The 17,332-nt window shown below is 40.8% G+C and overlaps 1 protein-coding gene across 2 annotated transcripts in view; it reads right to left on the reverse strand.

Annotated features, from left to right (window-relative positions):
- CERS6 (ceramide synthase 6) overlaps positions 1–16,611 on the reverse strand; it is a 162,951-nt gene extending 146,340 nt beyond the window's left edge. The window contains exon 1 of one of the 2 annotated variants that reach the window (XM_072121814.1): positions 16,433–16,611. In XM_072121814.1, coding sequence (XP_071977915.1) covers positions 16,433–16,581 — 149 coding nt within the window. In that variant the 5' untranslated portion in view covers positions 16,582–16,611. Of the gene's footprint in view, positions 1–16,216 lie in introns of both variants that reach the window. The other variant, XM_072121813.1, reaches the window with a different exon arrangement.
- Positions 16,612–17,332: the final 721 nt, after the last annotated feature.

Genomic DNA, 17,332 nt, shown 5'->3' on the forward strand with positions numbered 1-17,332 from the left:
GTCACGGTGTGGCAGAGGGGCAATCGCCAAAGTTATTAACAGGATGCCACCTGCTACCTGGCAAATTTTAAGGAACACAATGCTGGAAATAATGGTGGGCTATGTTGGTTTGGCTTTTGCTTCTTTTATGGTGACGAGAGAAATAATAACAGCGTAAGATGTGCATGTAAAAAAATAATGGGGGTCATTTATCTTTTTTTTTTGTTCCCTTTTCCTTTTTTGCACTTTTTAGTTCTTGTTTTTTTTTCAGCTCTTTGTTAAATGCAGATTTAAAAAACTATTTAGGCTCAAATTTTATAAGGGGCACAAATTTTTGCGTAACTCATACCCCACTTTCCTATGCATGGTGCGGACTGGAGTGTTTTTGCACAATTATTTGCATCTTTTTAGGCACAAAACAAAAGTAAATGATGCAGCAATATTTGGAGGTAGGTGAAGTACACTACATGAGCACTACTTGAAAAAGTCACAAAAAATTTGCGCAAATACTCCAGTGCCTAAAAAGTCACTAAAATACAACCAAAAACATAGATCCAACTAAAATAAATGTCCTCTAATATGTTTAAGTAAGAATTACAGAATATGTCAAAAATAGATGATGGATGCAGGTCCTATCTCTGGGACCTACAAGTGTCTCCGGAATGAGGGTCCAGTAACCCCCTTCCCGCAGCCGGGGTGAATTGAAAGTCTGCTAAGCATGCACGCCCATTCTCTGTTTTTCGCTATAGCAGCAATGAAAATAACCTGAGATAGGTGGGGGTCCTAGAGATAGGACCTCCTCCGTTCATGCATTTATTACATTTCCACAGGATATATGTTTAAAATAGTCCACATGGGAAAACCCCTTTAAGCACTTTTAGTCAATGGGGAAGATCTATCACCACCTTGTCTGGATTTTTTGGACGGCTTTATGAGACTTTTTAGTCTTGTTTGGTACTTTTTGGTCTTAGTTGAGACTTTTTAGGTGAGACCAAAAAGTCTCAAACAGCAGTACAAGAAACCAGACAATTTGGTGCTAGGCCTCCCCCATTGTTTTCTTAAATTTTCCATCAGTATAGTCATATGAGGGCTTGTTTTTTGCATTTAGAATAGAATTTTTTATGGTACAAATTGGGTCACACAGAATTTATTGAGCTACATTTATTAAAAGTTGTGAAATAAAGGCAGTTATCCCTAATATAGGAGATATCTGATTCTTGGAACCAATACCAATTAGCTAGTTCCAGGGGAACATATGGGGGGACATTAATCATAGTCTGTTAGACTGTTTTGAGCGTTTTTTAGTTCGGCACTTAGTGGTTTTGAGTCCTTGCGCCTTATCTGACATAGTGGGGGTCATTTACTAAGGGCCCGATTCGCGTTTTCCCAACGTGTTACCTGAATATTTCCAATTTGCGCCGATTTTCCCTGAATTGCCCCGGGATTTTGGCGCACGCGATCTGTTTGTGGCGCATCGGCGCTGGCATGCATGCAACGGGAATCAGGGGGCGTGGCCGAACGGTAACCCGACGGATTCGGAAAAAACGCCGCATTTAAAAAAAAAAATTGGTCGCACGGGCCATACTCAAATGCACCACGATGAAGACGATGAACTCCGGGGCACCTCGGCGGACTTCGGCGCAGCAGCACCACCTGGTGGACTCACAAATATACTCTCCTTAAGTTTAGCTAAGTAAAACTTAAAAAAAATTTAAACTTATGCGGCATACTCTTGAAACAGTCAGAGAGGATAGAAATTGTTGCTTTATGTACTAGAGGAATATTAGTCCTGCTGATGAGTGCAGGATCGACCAACCATCTAACATGGGCACTATGACCTTTACTCTATGGTAGATGTCAGATAACAGAACAAATGGACTCTTGGACTTCAACATGTTGTATCTTTTTTAGCTTGGCAAGATATTGTAAGTTGACCCTGGAGGTGCTTATACCTGCTCCATTACCACTTACTGACCCTAACTGATGGCTTCTGAGACTGGAAAAGAAGAGAGAATGCAATGAAGGGAGGACTGAGAAAGGCTCAATGTGAGGAACCAAAACAGTGGGCAAGGGCTTTCTTGAACATGTACATTTGATCAGGAAAGATAGATAGTTATAAGATATATTATCTTATAATACCCCATGTCCCCCTTCACCCTGTTCCCCATGATCCTGTACCCCACCTTATTCCCCACAAACCCATATTTTATAAATAAAGCTTCTTTGAATTGAATTGATATTAGATAGGTAGATAATTGGTAGATAGATAGATAGATAGATAGATAGATAGATAGATACATAGATAGATACATAGATAGATACATAGATAGATACATAGATAGATACATAGATAGATAGATACATAGATAGATAGATACATAGATAGATAGATACATAGATAGATAGATAGATAGATAGATAGATAGATAGATAGATAGATAGATAGATAGATGGATAGATGATCGATAAATAGATTAGATAAGATAGATCAATTAGATAGATGGATAGATACATAGATAGATAGATACATAGATAGATAGATAGATAGATAGATAGATAGATAGATAGATAGATAGATAGATACTCAAGGAAATGCAAAAGCAAGACACTTTTAAAAAATCCAGGTATGGCGGTGGGTGCACGCTCACAGGGACCGGGCCCCAGGCCCTCCAACAATACAATCCAGAGAAGTAAGCAGCACTCCGAGACAGCAATGGTCAGGTGATGAAAAAAAGTGTTCCTTTTATTCCATGCTTAAAAAGTACAGTCTTGAAAAAGGCTCCCTGGAGCCGAAACGTTGCTGTACCTCAATGTACTTTTTAAGCATGGAATAAAAGGAACACTTTTTTTCATCACCTGACCATTGCTGTCTCGGAGTGCTGCTTACTTCTCTGGATTGTAGATAGATGGATAGATGGATGGATAGATGGATAGATGGATAGATGGATAGACAGTAGAAAGACAGACACTGGTCTCAACCATAGAAAAAACCATACACCTGTACATTTAATCCACATATCAGCGATTCTTCATAGACTTTTTCCTAATCTGAAGCACAAGGTCTGTTATAATAAATTCCAATGTAATGAGCCATAAATTATGGATATAAAATAACTTCTGGTTTCTTTTTAATTTTATGTATTTTAAAAGCGCAAACAAATGTTAGGAATAACGGTTTAGCCTCAGTCATTTATAATAGGAATTTCATGGAGCTGGAAATGAATGTCTACGGTGGGACATAAAACACACAACATTTAATCCAGTTTACTCGCTACAAAACCGTCATCCTTCATCTAGATATACATTATTAATTTATAGCCAGCCATTTATATTGTGCGAACATTCTGATACAAAGTGTAGAGATAGATTCATCAGAATTTGTCCCCAGTAATCTCCATGATGTCATTTACCCTACAAAGACTCACCCCAACATATGCAGATGACGTCTCATCTGTATAAAATCAATGGGACCAAAGTAGAACCATGTCCTACATATTTAGGGGATCCCACTCTATCACGGTCATGGTGCCTAACAGCGCACATTCGGTAAAATTTTGTGTTTGTGTTTTGTGAGATATATATATATATATATTGATAAAATTATCTGGAATGAATGCAGAGAAGCAACTGGGTTACTATATCTGCCATATGTGACTGTAAGCAGAATATAAGCTGCCATTTGTAAGAGTGTGCATTCTGCGAAAAGCATAGAAGACCCAAACTCCAGGGGCATAACTTTTGGGGATGGAGAGAGTGCGGTCGCAAGAGGGCCCAAGAGGCTAAGGGAACCCATAAAGTGTCACTTTCCAATATGAGAAGATTAGTACTATAAACAATACATTATAGTCGGGGGCATGGCACAGACTTTGCACTGGGGCCCATCAGCTTCAAGTTACGCCACTTCCAAACTCTGATGAATCCGTCTGTATGTTCTGCTTTGCAATAAGATTTCCTCTTCTCTATTCTAGTGACTTGGGTCTGTGCATCAGGACTCCACAGTGGACAGAGACACCTCAAGTCATCAGAGCATGTACACGCTGATATTATGGGTTGGACTACAGACCGGTGACGGTGAACCTCTTAGAAACCTAGTGCTCCAACTGTGACCCAAAACCCACTTATCTGTTGCAAAGTGCCAACCGGGCCAATTCACCATTCACTTATTCCCTGCTTACTGTGCCTTGCTCTATTAGAGCTCTCACTAGAATCATCCTATGGACACAAATAGCATTGAAGAAGGTGGAAATTTAGATTTTCATAGTTCAGGGATGGAGAACCTTTTAGAAATGCAGAGCCCTAACTGCAACCCAAAAGAACCTATTTATTTATCGCAAAGTGCCAATAGGGCAATTTAAGCAGCTAGTTATTGGTAACGTACTGCTCCCTTCATAAAAGGAGGGGAAATCCAGAGCTTCCTATTGTGCCCTCCAAGTGGCTAGAATCCCTGGCTCAAAGAAGATGACCATCTCCCCACTCTTCTACAATGTCCTACTTGGTGCTAGGTCGACTGCTCGGGTCCCCAAAGAGAGGGCTTTGAGTGCCACCTCTGGCACCCATGTGTTTATGAACGTCAGCCAGAACGCAACCCAGCTTTCCTAAGGTTCTGAATTTTAGAATTGTTTTTTGTGCAAAACTACTCGGATCAGGGATTAAACAAGATATGTTTCTGCATCAGTGTAGCTACAGCATTCTCAAGGTATATTTGGTTCACAATGCATACAAACAAATGGTAGATTTCCTTTAATTTTCCCTGTGGATTGCAACCGGAGCACGTCTGACAATACAATATCTCAGCAGCGGAGTGTATTTCAGAACTTGGACAAGGGGCTGGTATTCCCTGCACTGTCAAGTGGCCACGAGAGCTGCATCATCTTGATTATCAGGTTTGGTGAGAGTCCTAGAGTCTTAGGTTATGAGATAGGAAGAACACTTTATCTTGACGTAATTAGGTCCCATTGCAAAATGTACGGATCATCCAACTCCCACCCATACGTATAACATTGTAGCTTGCCTGTCCTTCACACTTCTATAGAATTGTATCAAAATGCAATTATAAGTTACCAGAGGCTGCCGAGGCTGATTATTCACATGTGTCATATATGTGTCATAGACCTGATTTAGTATTGCAGAATACAATGTCTCAGCTGTATACACACGTTTTATAATCCAGTCATCGGCACTCGTGTATGAGTCTGACCCAGTCAGAATAATAGCACCTCTTCTGCAGCCCCTTATGAATATTAATAAAACTCATTAAATTTGTGTACAACCTACGCCAGCCAGTCTCTGTAAATGCATATTAATCAACGGCCAAACCCGATGTAAGACCTGACAATAGCCACAGGCGACCGGTCATTAGCAAAACTCTATTTCATCTCTTTCTCTCTCTCTCTCTCTGTACATTGCTTATTAGAAGCTAAAAGCTTTGTGACTGGGGGCAAATCTGACTAGTTAGGCATCAAGCTGTCATTAGCGCTCACAATGCTGCCAAAGACACTAGTTTGTTACTGTTAGCCAATTTCTGGCATATTTTGATATGAGGAGCTGCAACAGTATAATTACTACCACTCCCTATATTACTGTACTGGGGGGGAAGGGTGTTACCAGAGCCCTTCTGTGCTGTAGATACACAGGAAGATACACTATGCAGGAGCACATCTTACCCGCCTAATCCCTCGGTACTTCCACCTTTACTTGGCCTTCTGTGATCACAGTGGAAGGGGGGAACATGCTTCTGCACCGTGTAACAGCCTTTGAAGCTACAGGAAGCTGGTACCACCCCCAGGATCTCTTCAAGCTCATTGGCATAGTTTAAAAGTTGATTTTAGAAGGAATGAGGCCACGGATAACAAATATAAGAAGATTACCACAGTCACAGTGCCTGGATCTATGAATAAGTGTCCCTGGTTTATCATGATGGATTTTGATGGTAGATTTCCTTTAAATTAGGCTAAACTGTAATACCAAAAAAGGCCAGTTGAGAAGACTGGTTATGTCCCTGGGAAACTTCAGGTAAAACTTCCCATTAAATTGCCTTTACTAGATAAAATCTGATCTACAACTGTAAGTTATATATTGAGTTATAGTAATGTAATAAAAAAAACACAATCTGGGTAACACCTACCAAAGCCCTCCAGTCTCATTAGCATAATTATTAAAGTTGATATTAGTAGTAAGGAGGCCATGGATAACAAATATAAGATGATTACCACAGTCACGGTGCCTGGAGCTATGAGTAAGTGTCCCTGGTTTATCATGATGGATTTTGATGTACTGTAAACATTGTACAGTACGATAGAAAAGTGTTAAACTCCTCTATTTTGGCTTTTATTTATGTCACATGAAACATCATTTCCAGATGACATCTTACAGTCAGAAGTTCTCCTTTAGGTTTTTTTTTTCAGTATTGTGTTGTGATTGTCCCAAAATGAACGCAGTAGTCTAGACGAGCGGGCAGACCTGACAATAAAACATTAATGAAAGGTAATGGTCAGGATCTAGGTCATTGGAAGAGAATGGGAAATCTACTGCCTTCCCTCAGGTTGACTAAGACTAGCAAAAAGCATCAATAATCCACTAGACAACAATATTATATAAAGAGTACAGACATTTTTTTTCTGTCTGTATTAAAAAGACATGAATAACCGATTGCAGATTGTGTTTTTTTTTATAACATTGCTATAACTATGAGCCGATTGACCCCTCCCAAACCCCCTTCACCCCCGTGACATCATCAGAGTGCACCGATCAGTTGCCATGACAGCTACAATCAACCATAGCTGTCATTAGACATTCTGTATTACAGTCTGCCAGGGACAGACTGTAATACATAAGCCAAATAATGAAATGTACAGTTGTATCGCAGTATATTGTAAGAGTGACTGAAATAATATATAAAAAAAACCTTTTTTAAGTTTAAATAGAATTTTAAAAAAATATAAAAATTCAACTAAACCCCCTTTACTATACACCTATAAAAATAAACAAGTAAAATCATAGGCACATTAGGTATCCCCATGTCCCAAAATGTCTGATCTATCAACATATTGAAACAGTTATTACCGCCAATGAATCCCCTAATGGAAACCAGTGGTCAGTCGTCTGAATCACCACTTTTCTGTCATTTCGCAAAACATAAAAATAAAAAAAAAGTGATAACAAGGTCATACAGTCCCTAAAATTATATAATTAAAAATGTCAGCTTGTCCTGCAAAAAATTACTTTTTACACAGCTCCATACACCAAAGTATGAAAAAGTTGTCAGAATATGGTAAAACTGAAAATTAATTTTTTAAAGGTTTTAATAGTTTTTTTTTTTCAACATTATAGACCTATACACATTTGCTATCTCCATGATCAAATAGACCCAAAAAACAAATGGGTGGTATCTTTTGTAACACGCAAGAATTGTTGTAAAAACAAAATGGTGCAACTTTTGGGGGGGGGGGCAATTCTACTGCATTTGGAATTTTTTTCCAGCTTCCCTGTATTCCGAACAAGAATTAAAATGAACCGACTACAAAGATTAATTTGTAGCGCAGATAACAAGCCCTCAAATATCCCTGATGGATAAATAAAAATATATGAACAGAAAAAAAAAATTATATGACTTGTGGAAAGAGGGGAGCAGAAAATGGAAACACGAAAATGGAAAAGGGCCCATAAAAGAAAGGGATAAGGAAGGTCATTGCTCATGTTCTATGGGGTTAAAGGGTCTTTCCTATAAAGACTATTTATGCCCCATTTAGTACATAGGGGATTAGTTGTAGATTTATATTCCATGAAAATGGGTCTAGTTGTCACCTCAGAGTGACAGATCCCTATACTCCCTGTCACCCTCCCATAGAAGATGATTGGAGGATGGGCCCTCGTATTCTGTCATTGCTGGGGGTGACAGTAGATGACAGCTGGGGGGTCTTGTGCATACGGGATGGTTTGTAGATTGTACCAAAACTTATTACTTATTCACAAGAGGGGATAATTATCTCATCAATAGGGATCCAACTACTGCAAATCCCCATTAATCACAAAAATGGAATGTCTTTAGTCACTTCATTGGAAGGAAATGGAGGTCACACAAGGATAATGTCACCACATCCATCACTATAGCGCTGCTGCACTGAAGATGAAAATCGCTAGTGTATTTCCGGCAGCTCTATAAGACTGTTGTGTTGTACTTTGCACCTCCTATCAGTTTGTCCGAATTTTCTGTCGCGCAGGTTATTTCCTGCTAACTTTGTCTGAAACTGTTAAATAAAAAACTCCTTTTTTACGCTTGATTGTTTTCTCCGAGCATAGATGGGTTAGTGTCCCAACAGGGATAACAGAATTAGTATATTAATACTAATGACTCCGGCAGACTAACATTATTTTATATTAATAAACTAGCTGCAGCTCCTAGCGTTGCCGGGGATTGTAAATAACTGCTCTTAGCTACAACAAAATAGAATGGGTTAGCAAAAATATTTTATATGTACAGTATCTATAGACTGTCTTAGACTGTCTCTATTTTTTTTTTTTTTTCTCTGTCGGTAACGGGGAGAGGGCGAAGAGGGGGGTGTAGGTTGAACATTTATATGTAATGTATATATACTATTGGAGATATTTCACTGCGTGAATTGGCGTGGGTATCTAAAAAGTTTGATAATGGGGAGGAGGGGATTGGGGGGAGGGGGAAGGAAGTGGTTGGTGGGGTCCTAGGTTGAGCATTTATATATGTATATATACTATTGGAAATATTTTCACTGTGTGACTTTGTGTGGGTATCTAAAAAGGTTGATAAGGGGGAGGGGGGGATCAGGGGAGGGGGTGGTTGGAGGAGTATTTATAGATAATGCATATGCACCTGTGGAAATATTTTTGCGATCCTGTGTGGCTGGAGTACTGGCATGCAACATAGATATAATACTTGTATTAACAAAATATTTTTCTTATATTAGAAAAAGGAGGGGGTAGGGGAATGGGGGGGGAGGTTTAAGGTGGGGTATTTATATATGCTGTTAGATATGTATTTACACGCAATGTATATGTATTAATGGAGTTGTTGTAATATGTGATTTTGCGTACAAATAAAAAATTTTATGCTAAAATAAAAAAAAAAGACTGTCTCTTCCAGTTACTGTCTGCCTGTCGGTGGCAGACTCTTTCAGGGACTGCCTGCCTGTCACTGCCAGTCTCTTTCAGTCACTGTCTGCCTGTCGGCGGCATTCTCTTTCAGTCACTGTCAGCCTGTCGTCGGCAGTCTCTTTCAGTCACTGTCTGCCTGTCGTCGGCAGTCTCTTTCAGTCACAGTCTGGCTGTGGTCGGCAGTCTCTTTCAGTCACAGTCTGGCTGTCGGTGAAGCTCTTTGAGTCACTGTCTGCCTGTCGCCGGCAGTCTATTTCAGTGACTGTCTGGCTGTCGGCGAAGCTCTTTCAGTGACTGTCTGCCTGTCGGCTGCAGTCTCTTTCACTGACTGTCAGAGAGCTCAAGCTTCGTTGTTGCACAGCTGTTTATAAAATTACAACTGATCTCTGATTGGTTTCCATGGGCAACTGGGACAGTTTTACCTCAGACATTTCTGATAAATCTCTCCCTATCTCTGTATCCCTATCCATCTTACCTCATGCTATAGCGTCTTATACTCATTGCTTATAGTAACCAATCAGAGCTCATATTAATAACCTGTGGCAGAACAGCAACCAATCATGGCTCATTTACTAAGGGTCCGAATGCCGCACTTTCGTCGGGTTTCCCGAATATTTCCGATTGGCCCTGCATTGCCCCGGGTTTTTGGCATGCACGGGACAGAAATCGGGGGCGTGGCCGTCGGACAACCCAACGGATTCTGAAAAAACGCTGAATTTAAAAAACGAAGTGTGTCACAAGATCAAGCACTCACATTCACCAGGAAGAAGAAGGTGAACTCTGGCGGACCTCGGCTCATCAGCGACACCTGCAGGAACTCGGGCGCACGATCTTAGTGAATCGCGGCAGACCCGAATGCGAACAACGCACCGCAGGATCGCGACGGGACCGGGTAAGTAAATGTGCACCAATGGCTCCTGTATATGGTGGGTAATACGTGGATTTTGGAAAGCGTGGGGTGAAAATTTCAGCTCAAAAACCTGGTTTAAGACATTCCCTGAGTCACAGGCAACAACTGTGGTGATTGAAAGTGGTACAGATTCCTTTTCCTTTAGCGGACATACATACACACACACACATACACTCAGCTTTATATATTAGATCACCATTTTTTAGGCTTTAGAGCTGTAATTCTGGTCTATATGTTGTCTGTTAATACTATGGTCTGTAGACGGATTGTACACATACCCACTGTCATGCATGCTGCAATACATACACATAGTAATGGTCTCCACTGCATGGTCATGTGACCCACACCTTAAAGGAAACATCTTTTTAAACAGCAACCCTGGACAAAAAACACCCTTTAAAAAGTAATTCATAAAATTAATGTTTGCTGTAAATGTAAAGGAGTAAATAAATATTATTGTTTGTACAATGAAAAGTTATAAAATTTTCCAATATACTTTCTGTATCAATTCCTCACAGTTTTTTAGATCTCTGCTTGCTGTCATTCTATAGGAAGCTCCTATGTTTACTTCGAGTGAATAGAATTCTGTCCGTGGTTATGTGATATCACACAGGCGCACGGCTCGTTATTTACCTGGTCATGTGATGTCACACGGGTGCACGGCTCGCTATTTACCTGGTCATGTGATGTCACACAAGTGCATAGCTCAAACAGACTATTGGGGCGAGCACAGCTCTAGTGTTAACTGGTCCACACACTGGCAATTAAGCAACTGAAAATTGGAAGAAAAGAAGTGTGCTATAATGGACCGAAAATGAGGTACAAAATAATCTTTATTAATTCATAAATTTACAACTACACAAGGGTTAAAATCAATTAAAAGTACATAAGTACACAAAAAACACACTGGATGGACGAAGCACAGTGGCTCCAATCCACCCACCACCCCTAACAATAGGTATAAAGGCGTATACAAGGTGCAAGAGAGAAATTCCTATTCTGTATCAATATTGTTGACCACAAAAACACAATACAAATAAATACACATGTACGCAATAAATAAATGCCTGTCTGCCAAAAAACCCCCACAGCTGTCAATGTAACGAGGCAAAAATGGAAACAACAATTAAAGTGCAAGTGCAAAAAAAGTGCTGATTGTCAACTACACCTCTAAGACAAACTGGGCTGGGCTCCAATCCGGCCCAACACCCGGGAGAAACAGTGGTCAAACAAAGGTGACAATGCCCATACTAACACCTAGAAGTTGATAGGGGTGGAAGGTTCCCCACGCGTATCGTCGCTATCCGCGACTTCCTCAGGGGTCTGACCGCTATTGTTAGGGGTGGTGGGTGGATTGGAGCCACTGTGCTTCGTCCATCCAGTGTGTTTTTTGTGTACTTATGTACTTTTAATTGATTTTAACCCTTGTGTAGTTGTAAATTTATGAATTAATAAAGATTATTTTGTACCTCATTTTCGGTCCATTATAGCACACTTCTTTTCTTCCAATTTACAGGTGCATAGCTCGTTAGTATCACAGAGAGTAATCAGAGCTGTCGGATATAACGGCTTGTGCACCTGTGTAACATCACATGACCGGGGACAGATTACTATCCACAGGAAGTAAACAATGAAGCTTCCTATGGAATGACAGCAAGCAGAGATCTAGAACAAAACAATGTATATTGGAAAACTGCATAACTTTTCATTATACAAACATTTTACAGAAATAATATTTATTTGCTGAAATAGTCAGTGGGGCACATGTATCATAAGTCTGGCTTCGTCCGTTGTTTGGTCTTTAGTGAACTTACAAAAGTTGCAATCAGTTCCAAGGTCATTTCTACGCCTGGTCAGGGACAGCCTTAGATTTGCGCCAAAACTTACGGCTTATTTGCAACTTTTTTAAAACTCAGGAAACTAGACAATGGCGAACTTTGAAGGGAGACTGTTTTTGGCGGAAAAAAAAGTCGCAGATGACCACAAGCACCATAAAAAGTCTCAAAAATTTAAGAAAAAGGCAAGCCAAAAGTTACATTTGCCCCAGTGTGAGACAAATACATACAGCCACAGTATGGGATCAAAGAAGCAGGCAATAGGCCGAATTTATCAAAAGTACTGGCGCACGGTCTTCACTAATATGGCGCATCCTGTACTGCACGGGAAGTGTCAACTAACTTTTTTTAGTGCACCTTTAAATTAGTGGGGCTTATTTACTAAGGGTCAGCGGATCGCACTTTCGTTGGATTTTCCGTAGTTTTCGAGATTTGCACCGATGTGGCAGGTATTTAACTGGCGAATGTGTTGCACGCGATTGGATTGTGGCGCAGCTGCGCTGGCTTTCATGCGACAGAAATCGGGGGGGATAGTGCCGTCGGACGACGGATTCACACTGAGTGCGGGATTTAACTTTCAAGTTGTAAGATCAAGCACCAGGAAGAAGAAGGTGAACTCTGTCAGACCTGAGCGGGGAAGCGACACATGCAGGATATCGGACGCATAATCTTAGTGAATCGCGGCACAGCGCATTCCGGTCAGACAAAGCACTTTCGGGGAACGTGTCAGGACAGGTAAGTAAATGTGCAAGTAGTTTGCACATTCTTTTCAGTGCAAAGTCAGACGCTTTAATAAATTTGGGCAATAGTGGCATGCAACATCAACGATGTGAACACATGTATCACTGATTGGCTGGAGAGGTCATGTGTTCGCCTGCACTTCTGGCCCAGCCAAAAGTGTATACAGTAAGACCAGGACCACAGCACGAGAATAGGGAGCCGGAGCAAGGTAAGTATGTTTTCCCTGCCGGTCCTCCCCAAAATATTTTCCTATGACCCTGAAGAATCTGGTTTAGTTAATTATGTTTCAGCTTCTGTCGAGAGATGTTTTGTGGGTTATCCTATTTTTCGAATCATGTACAGAATTGTACATGTCCCTTTTCATGACCTATAAAACCAAAGACATATCACAAAAAAGTCCAGTCAATAGTCTCAACTCCAGCAGATTTTTGTAACAAGGATCCTTTGTGCTCTCTGATGTATTTGACGTCACTAGTTGTCAACATGTCGTTCCATAAACCAAAGTCACCTTCAGTCAATGGCTCCTTCAACATACAGAGCTCATTGAAAGGTCTTTGCAAAAGTAAAAGATGTTTTTGATATGAAGGACAGAGGAAAAAACATACAGTGGGAGGGGGAGCTCTGCTTTAGTGTTATACAGTAGGGCCTATGCACCCCAGTGAACCCCAATGTAATCCGCTGAGATGTTGTACCAGTGCGGAGAGCATGTAACACATAAATGTCATCTGAATATGAAAAATCCACAGAAGAAGAAGAACCAGCCGCCCCATGAGGCACTGCAGCAGATTGTCTGTTCCCATACAGATAAGTACACCAATTTTATCATAACCATCAGTCAACTGATAGAGCAGGTACCCGAACATTACATGAATCTCCGAGCTGAGGCATGCAAAGCAGCTGCAAGATGAATGATTCCCGTCTCCCGCTATACCCCAGGGACAACGCTTTGTGCCTCTGAAACTGGTTTTAGTCACTAAATAGCAAAAGCCATCAATTAATATTTCCCATAAAAGAGAAGCCTAATTGCAAGTGAATACCCCAGCATGATGATCACAAGGGCATGGATGCAAATGCTGGGAAGGTGTCTGAAGCAATCACGCTTATTATGCAAGTAATAGGTTTTCACTGTAGATTATTAGATACTGTATTTACTGCGTGAGAGTAGAAAGTGCTGGAGACTGAACCATCTGTGCTGAAGCTGGAAGGAGCCGAAGTGGAATATCACACGGTAATTGCTCAGCAGATCATATGAACACATACATGTGACTGCGAATGGTGGCCACATCACGAAATAATCATTGATGTCATACCAACGCCAGTGTGTGTTATGTATCACTCACACATGTCAGCTCTATTTTACTACATTGTGGCTCTACGGGTCCTATCATTTCATATAAAGCAATTGTCTGATATTCTAATGTTACTGCACTGATGCAAGATATGGACCTATTGCTACTTCAGATGGAAGGTCTACAAAAAGATTGTGTAATGGAACTAAACAAAGTTTGAAAGTTTATCCAGAGTCTTACATACTACAGGTTGTTCTGTAGTTTTCAATTATCCCAATGTAGGTGTTTATGTTGTAAGTACAAGAGCCATTCTCTTTAGAAAGCAAGGTGGAAGTAGGAATGCAACATCTAAGAGGTTGAAGGTGAAGGACCTAGAGTTGGAGACCTGAATGACACCGAATGAGACGAAATATAGTGCTATCCTCAAAGCTGGCAATTATGGAATAGTGAAGACTGGAATTAAGTTCACAACATTTGAGGGTTTAGAGGTAAATTCCCAGAGGTGGAGCCCTTCTTAAAGCACTCAATGGGATTGACTATTGTATATGGTCTCCTTGTTAACTTAGAGCTCATTTGTTCTATGAGTTGATTATCTGTCATTGAGTACATCCATCTTGTAAGTCCATACCTATCCCTCCTTATGGCCTCAAGCTAAGCATATAAATAGTCATAACTAACGTAGCACTTTTTACAAATTAATAATAACTCAAAACACTCTATCTCCAGTTTTTCATTGTAACTGATAGGTATTAGCTAATTCTATAAAGACACATAAAGAAGAGGAAAATGTTCTCCATAACACTCTTCATCACTCAGCAGCAGCATTGTGTAGGAACTGACCAATTTCATCTGAATAAAGCACTTGGGGTAATATAGAAGCTTACAATTTATCTAGCAGACTCTGTCTTTGCCTGCCTGGGTTTATTTTCTTACTTTCCTTCTACATAGACTCCTATGTCATTTGATATCACTGCAAGCCCCGCCTGTGGAGCTCTACCAAACACAAGAAGAGAGCCTGATAAGTGGAGAAAGAGGTCGTTTTCTCTGATGAAATTTTCAAATCTTAAGGTGTAAACTTAAGGGGTTTGGGGTTCCTCTTGTCCATGGCCATGGGGTTACTGACATTGATGATCCCAGGTTCTTCATATAGTTAAGATCTCCATGGGGCAAAATAATCCAGAACACATAGTTTAAAGAAGACCTCTTGCTGGGTATAAGGTGACCCCATACTCCTATCTATGTACCTGTTGGCAGTTCTTTTGGGGGGGGGGGTGGTACTGGATCTCCTTGAGAAGACCTAATGGGTGTATGGAGCTCCAAAATCTAAGATATTAATAGGAACTGCAGTGACAACCTACTCCCTTTCCTTCATTTCTGATTCCATTATTCTGCTAATTAATTAAGACAGATATGTGAGAAAACAATTAGCTATCATTGGGATAATAATGGAGCACTCCAAAGAGGCATTTGGTTTTAACCCTTCCACTCCCAACCTCTCGTAAATGAAGATGAAGCCTCAGTGAGATCCTTTCTATTCTTTATAGATCATCAGCATCAAAGGAGACATGGAGTTGACCTCTGTTACACTCAGTATTGCTGAGGACTCCCAAGCAAATCTCGCCTCCTACTGACAGTAATAGCACAATCTGTTGAAAGCAGAGATAGATTATCCTACCCCACAGTGCGATCCTTGTTACATGTAACACTGAGGAGCAGCCTGGGGAGATAAGACTAAAGAGCCTTTCCTAAACTGAGCCTTTCCCCTAATAACAACATCACCATGTGCAGACTTCAAGTCCAACAATAGATTGCAAGCTCCATGAGCCACCAATTATATAAGGGTCTGCTACATGTTGCCAGTAGTTCATAGCCTAAAATCCAATCTCCCCTTATGCATTCTATTGTTTCCTTTTATCAGCCACTTCAAGCTGACGGTACTGTTCTTCAATGGGAAGACCTTAAATATGACAAGCCATCTCATGATGACTACTTTATCACCTATAACCAGGTCCAGGAAGCCACACATAGAGATGAACGATCAGTATCTGCTCAGTATTCTAACCTGTGCACTTTAGCTTTGGTGCTAATTGAACAATGAAATGGATTATGATAAATGACCCATTGCAGTAAATATTAACTGTGCACATGCTGCTGCAGAAGCTCTTAAAGTAACCGAATCCCAAGGTTCTGCAGTCTCTGATACAAGTTAATCACAAAGTGGATTTAACAGCACATGGAAGTAGTATTTGAAGACCAGTAATCTAGACTATATCTCAGATCTACCGTAAGCCCCCAAAATCCCAGGCTAAAACTAAACAGGATCCCCAATGGTTTACCTTTCAAAGAACAGGCGTATCATGAAGATGCAGAATGCCAGAGGAATGGCAAGGTACAGATCTTCAGCCTGGGGGAAAGTAGCCTCCTCTGTGTTCTTCAGATCTGCCCAGGTTACATTGTGTGGCAACCAAAATCTCTCATTCCAAAACCAAACTAGGATACCTGCCATCTTGACTCCTTGCCCTTGCTCTAGTGATGCTTTGCTATGAGTCTACCTGATGCAGCAGCTGCTGGAGGGATGGTGCTGATGCTGGAGAACAATGATGCTGCTGAGGAGATCTGTAGGTGTCTGTGGGAAGCACTGGGTGCTATTCAGTATTGGCTCTGCCTCTATTCCTCCTTTCTCTCTCTTCCTTCTCATCATTAGGAAGGGGGAGGACTCTGCACACACATAATACACACACAGGAGCATCTGCAGCTGCTAGCCCCAGTCTCCTCTCTTGTAAGCATGCCCAGGATTGGACGGTGTACACAGCACTGTCTGCTGGACTGGGATCCCAGCCTTTATTGGGTGATGTCTCATGTAGTCCTCTCCTCTGCTCATAATAGGCAGCACAATGTGCTCAGAGCTGCAGCATCTTATGGCATCTCCAAGTCTCAGAGCTAATGACAAGGAGACACAACATCATCCTTACATGTCTGCAGGACCTGGGAGAAGATGCTAGGACGTGCACATGTGCCTTGTAGTATTATTATTATAATATTGTGTTCCATCATAACATTGACACAGTCTATTATATAAATAACACTTAGTGATATATGATACATTGCAAATATGCATGTCAGATATAAAATGTTACAATTTGACACCAATGTCATATAAGGGAAAGGTTGGTACATCTATACAGGCAGGATATACACATATTACAGTGAAAGTACAATATTTATGGGCACCTATACAAAGAGAAGCAAATATTCTCTGTAGCTGCAATGTTTAGGTGCTGCATTGTAACGGTAAACACTAAGTAATTGTATAATTGTACAGAATTTTTTCCCGGAGCCTGGTATCTATATATGGATGCAGGGGCGTAACTACAGGGGTTGCAGCCATAGCAGCTGTTATGGGACCCAGAGTATCAGGGGGCCCCAGCATCTGGGGTATTTGATCCAAATAT

This window comes from Engystomops pustulosus, chromosome 8 (genome assembly GCF_040894005.1).
Source record: "Engystomops pustulosus chromosome 8, aEngPut4.maternal, whole genome shotgun sequence".
Classification (NCBI taxonomy): Eukaryota; Metazoa; Chordata; class Amphibia; order Anura; family Leptodactylidae; genus Engystomops; species Engystomops pustulosus.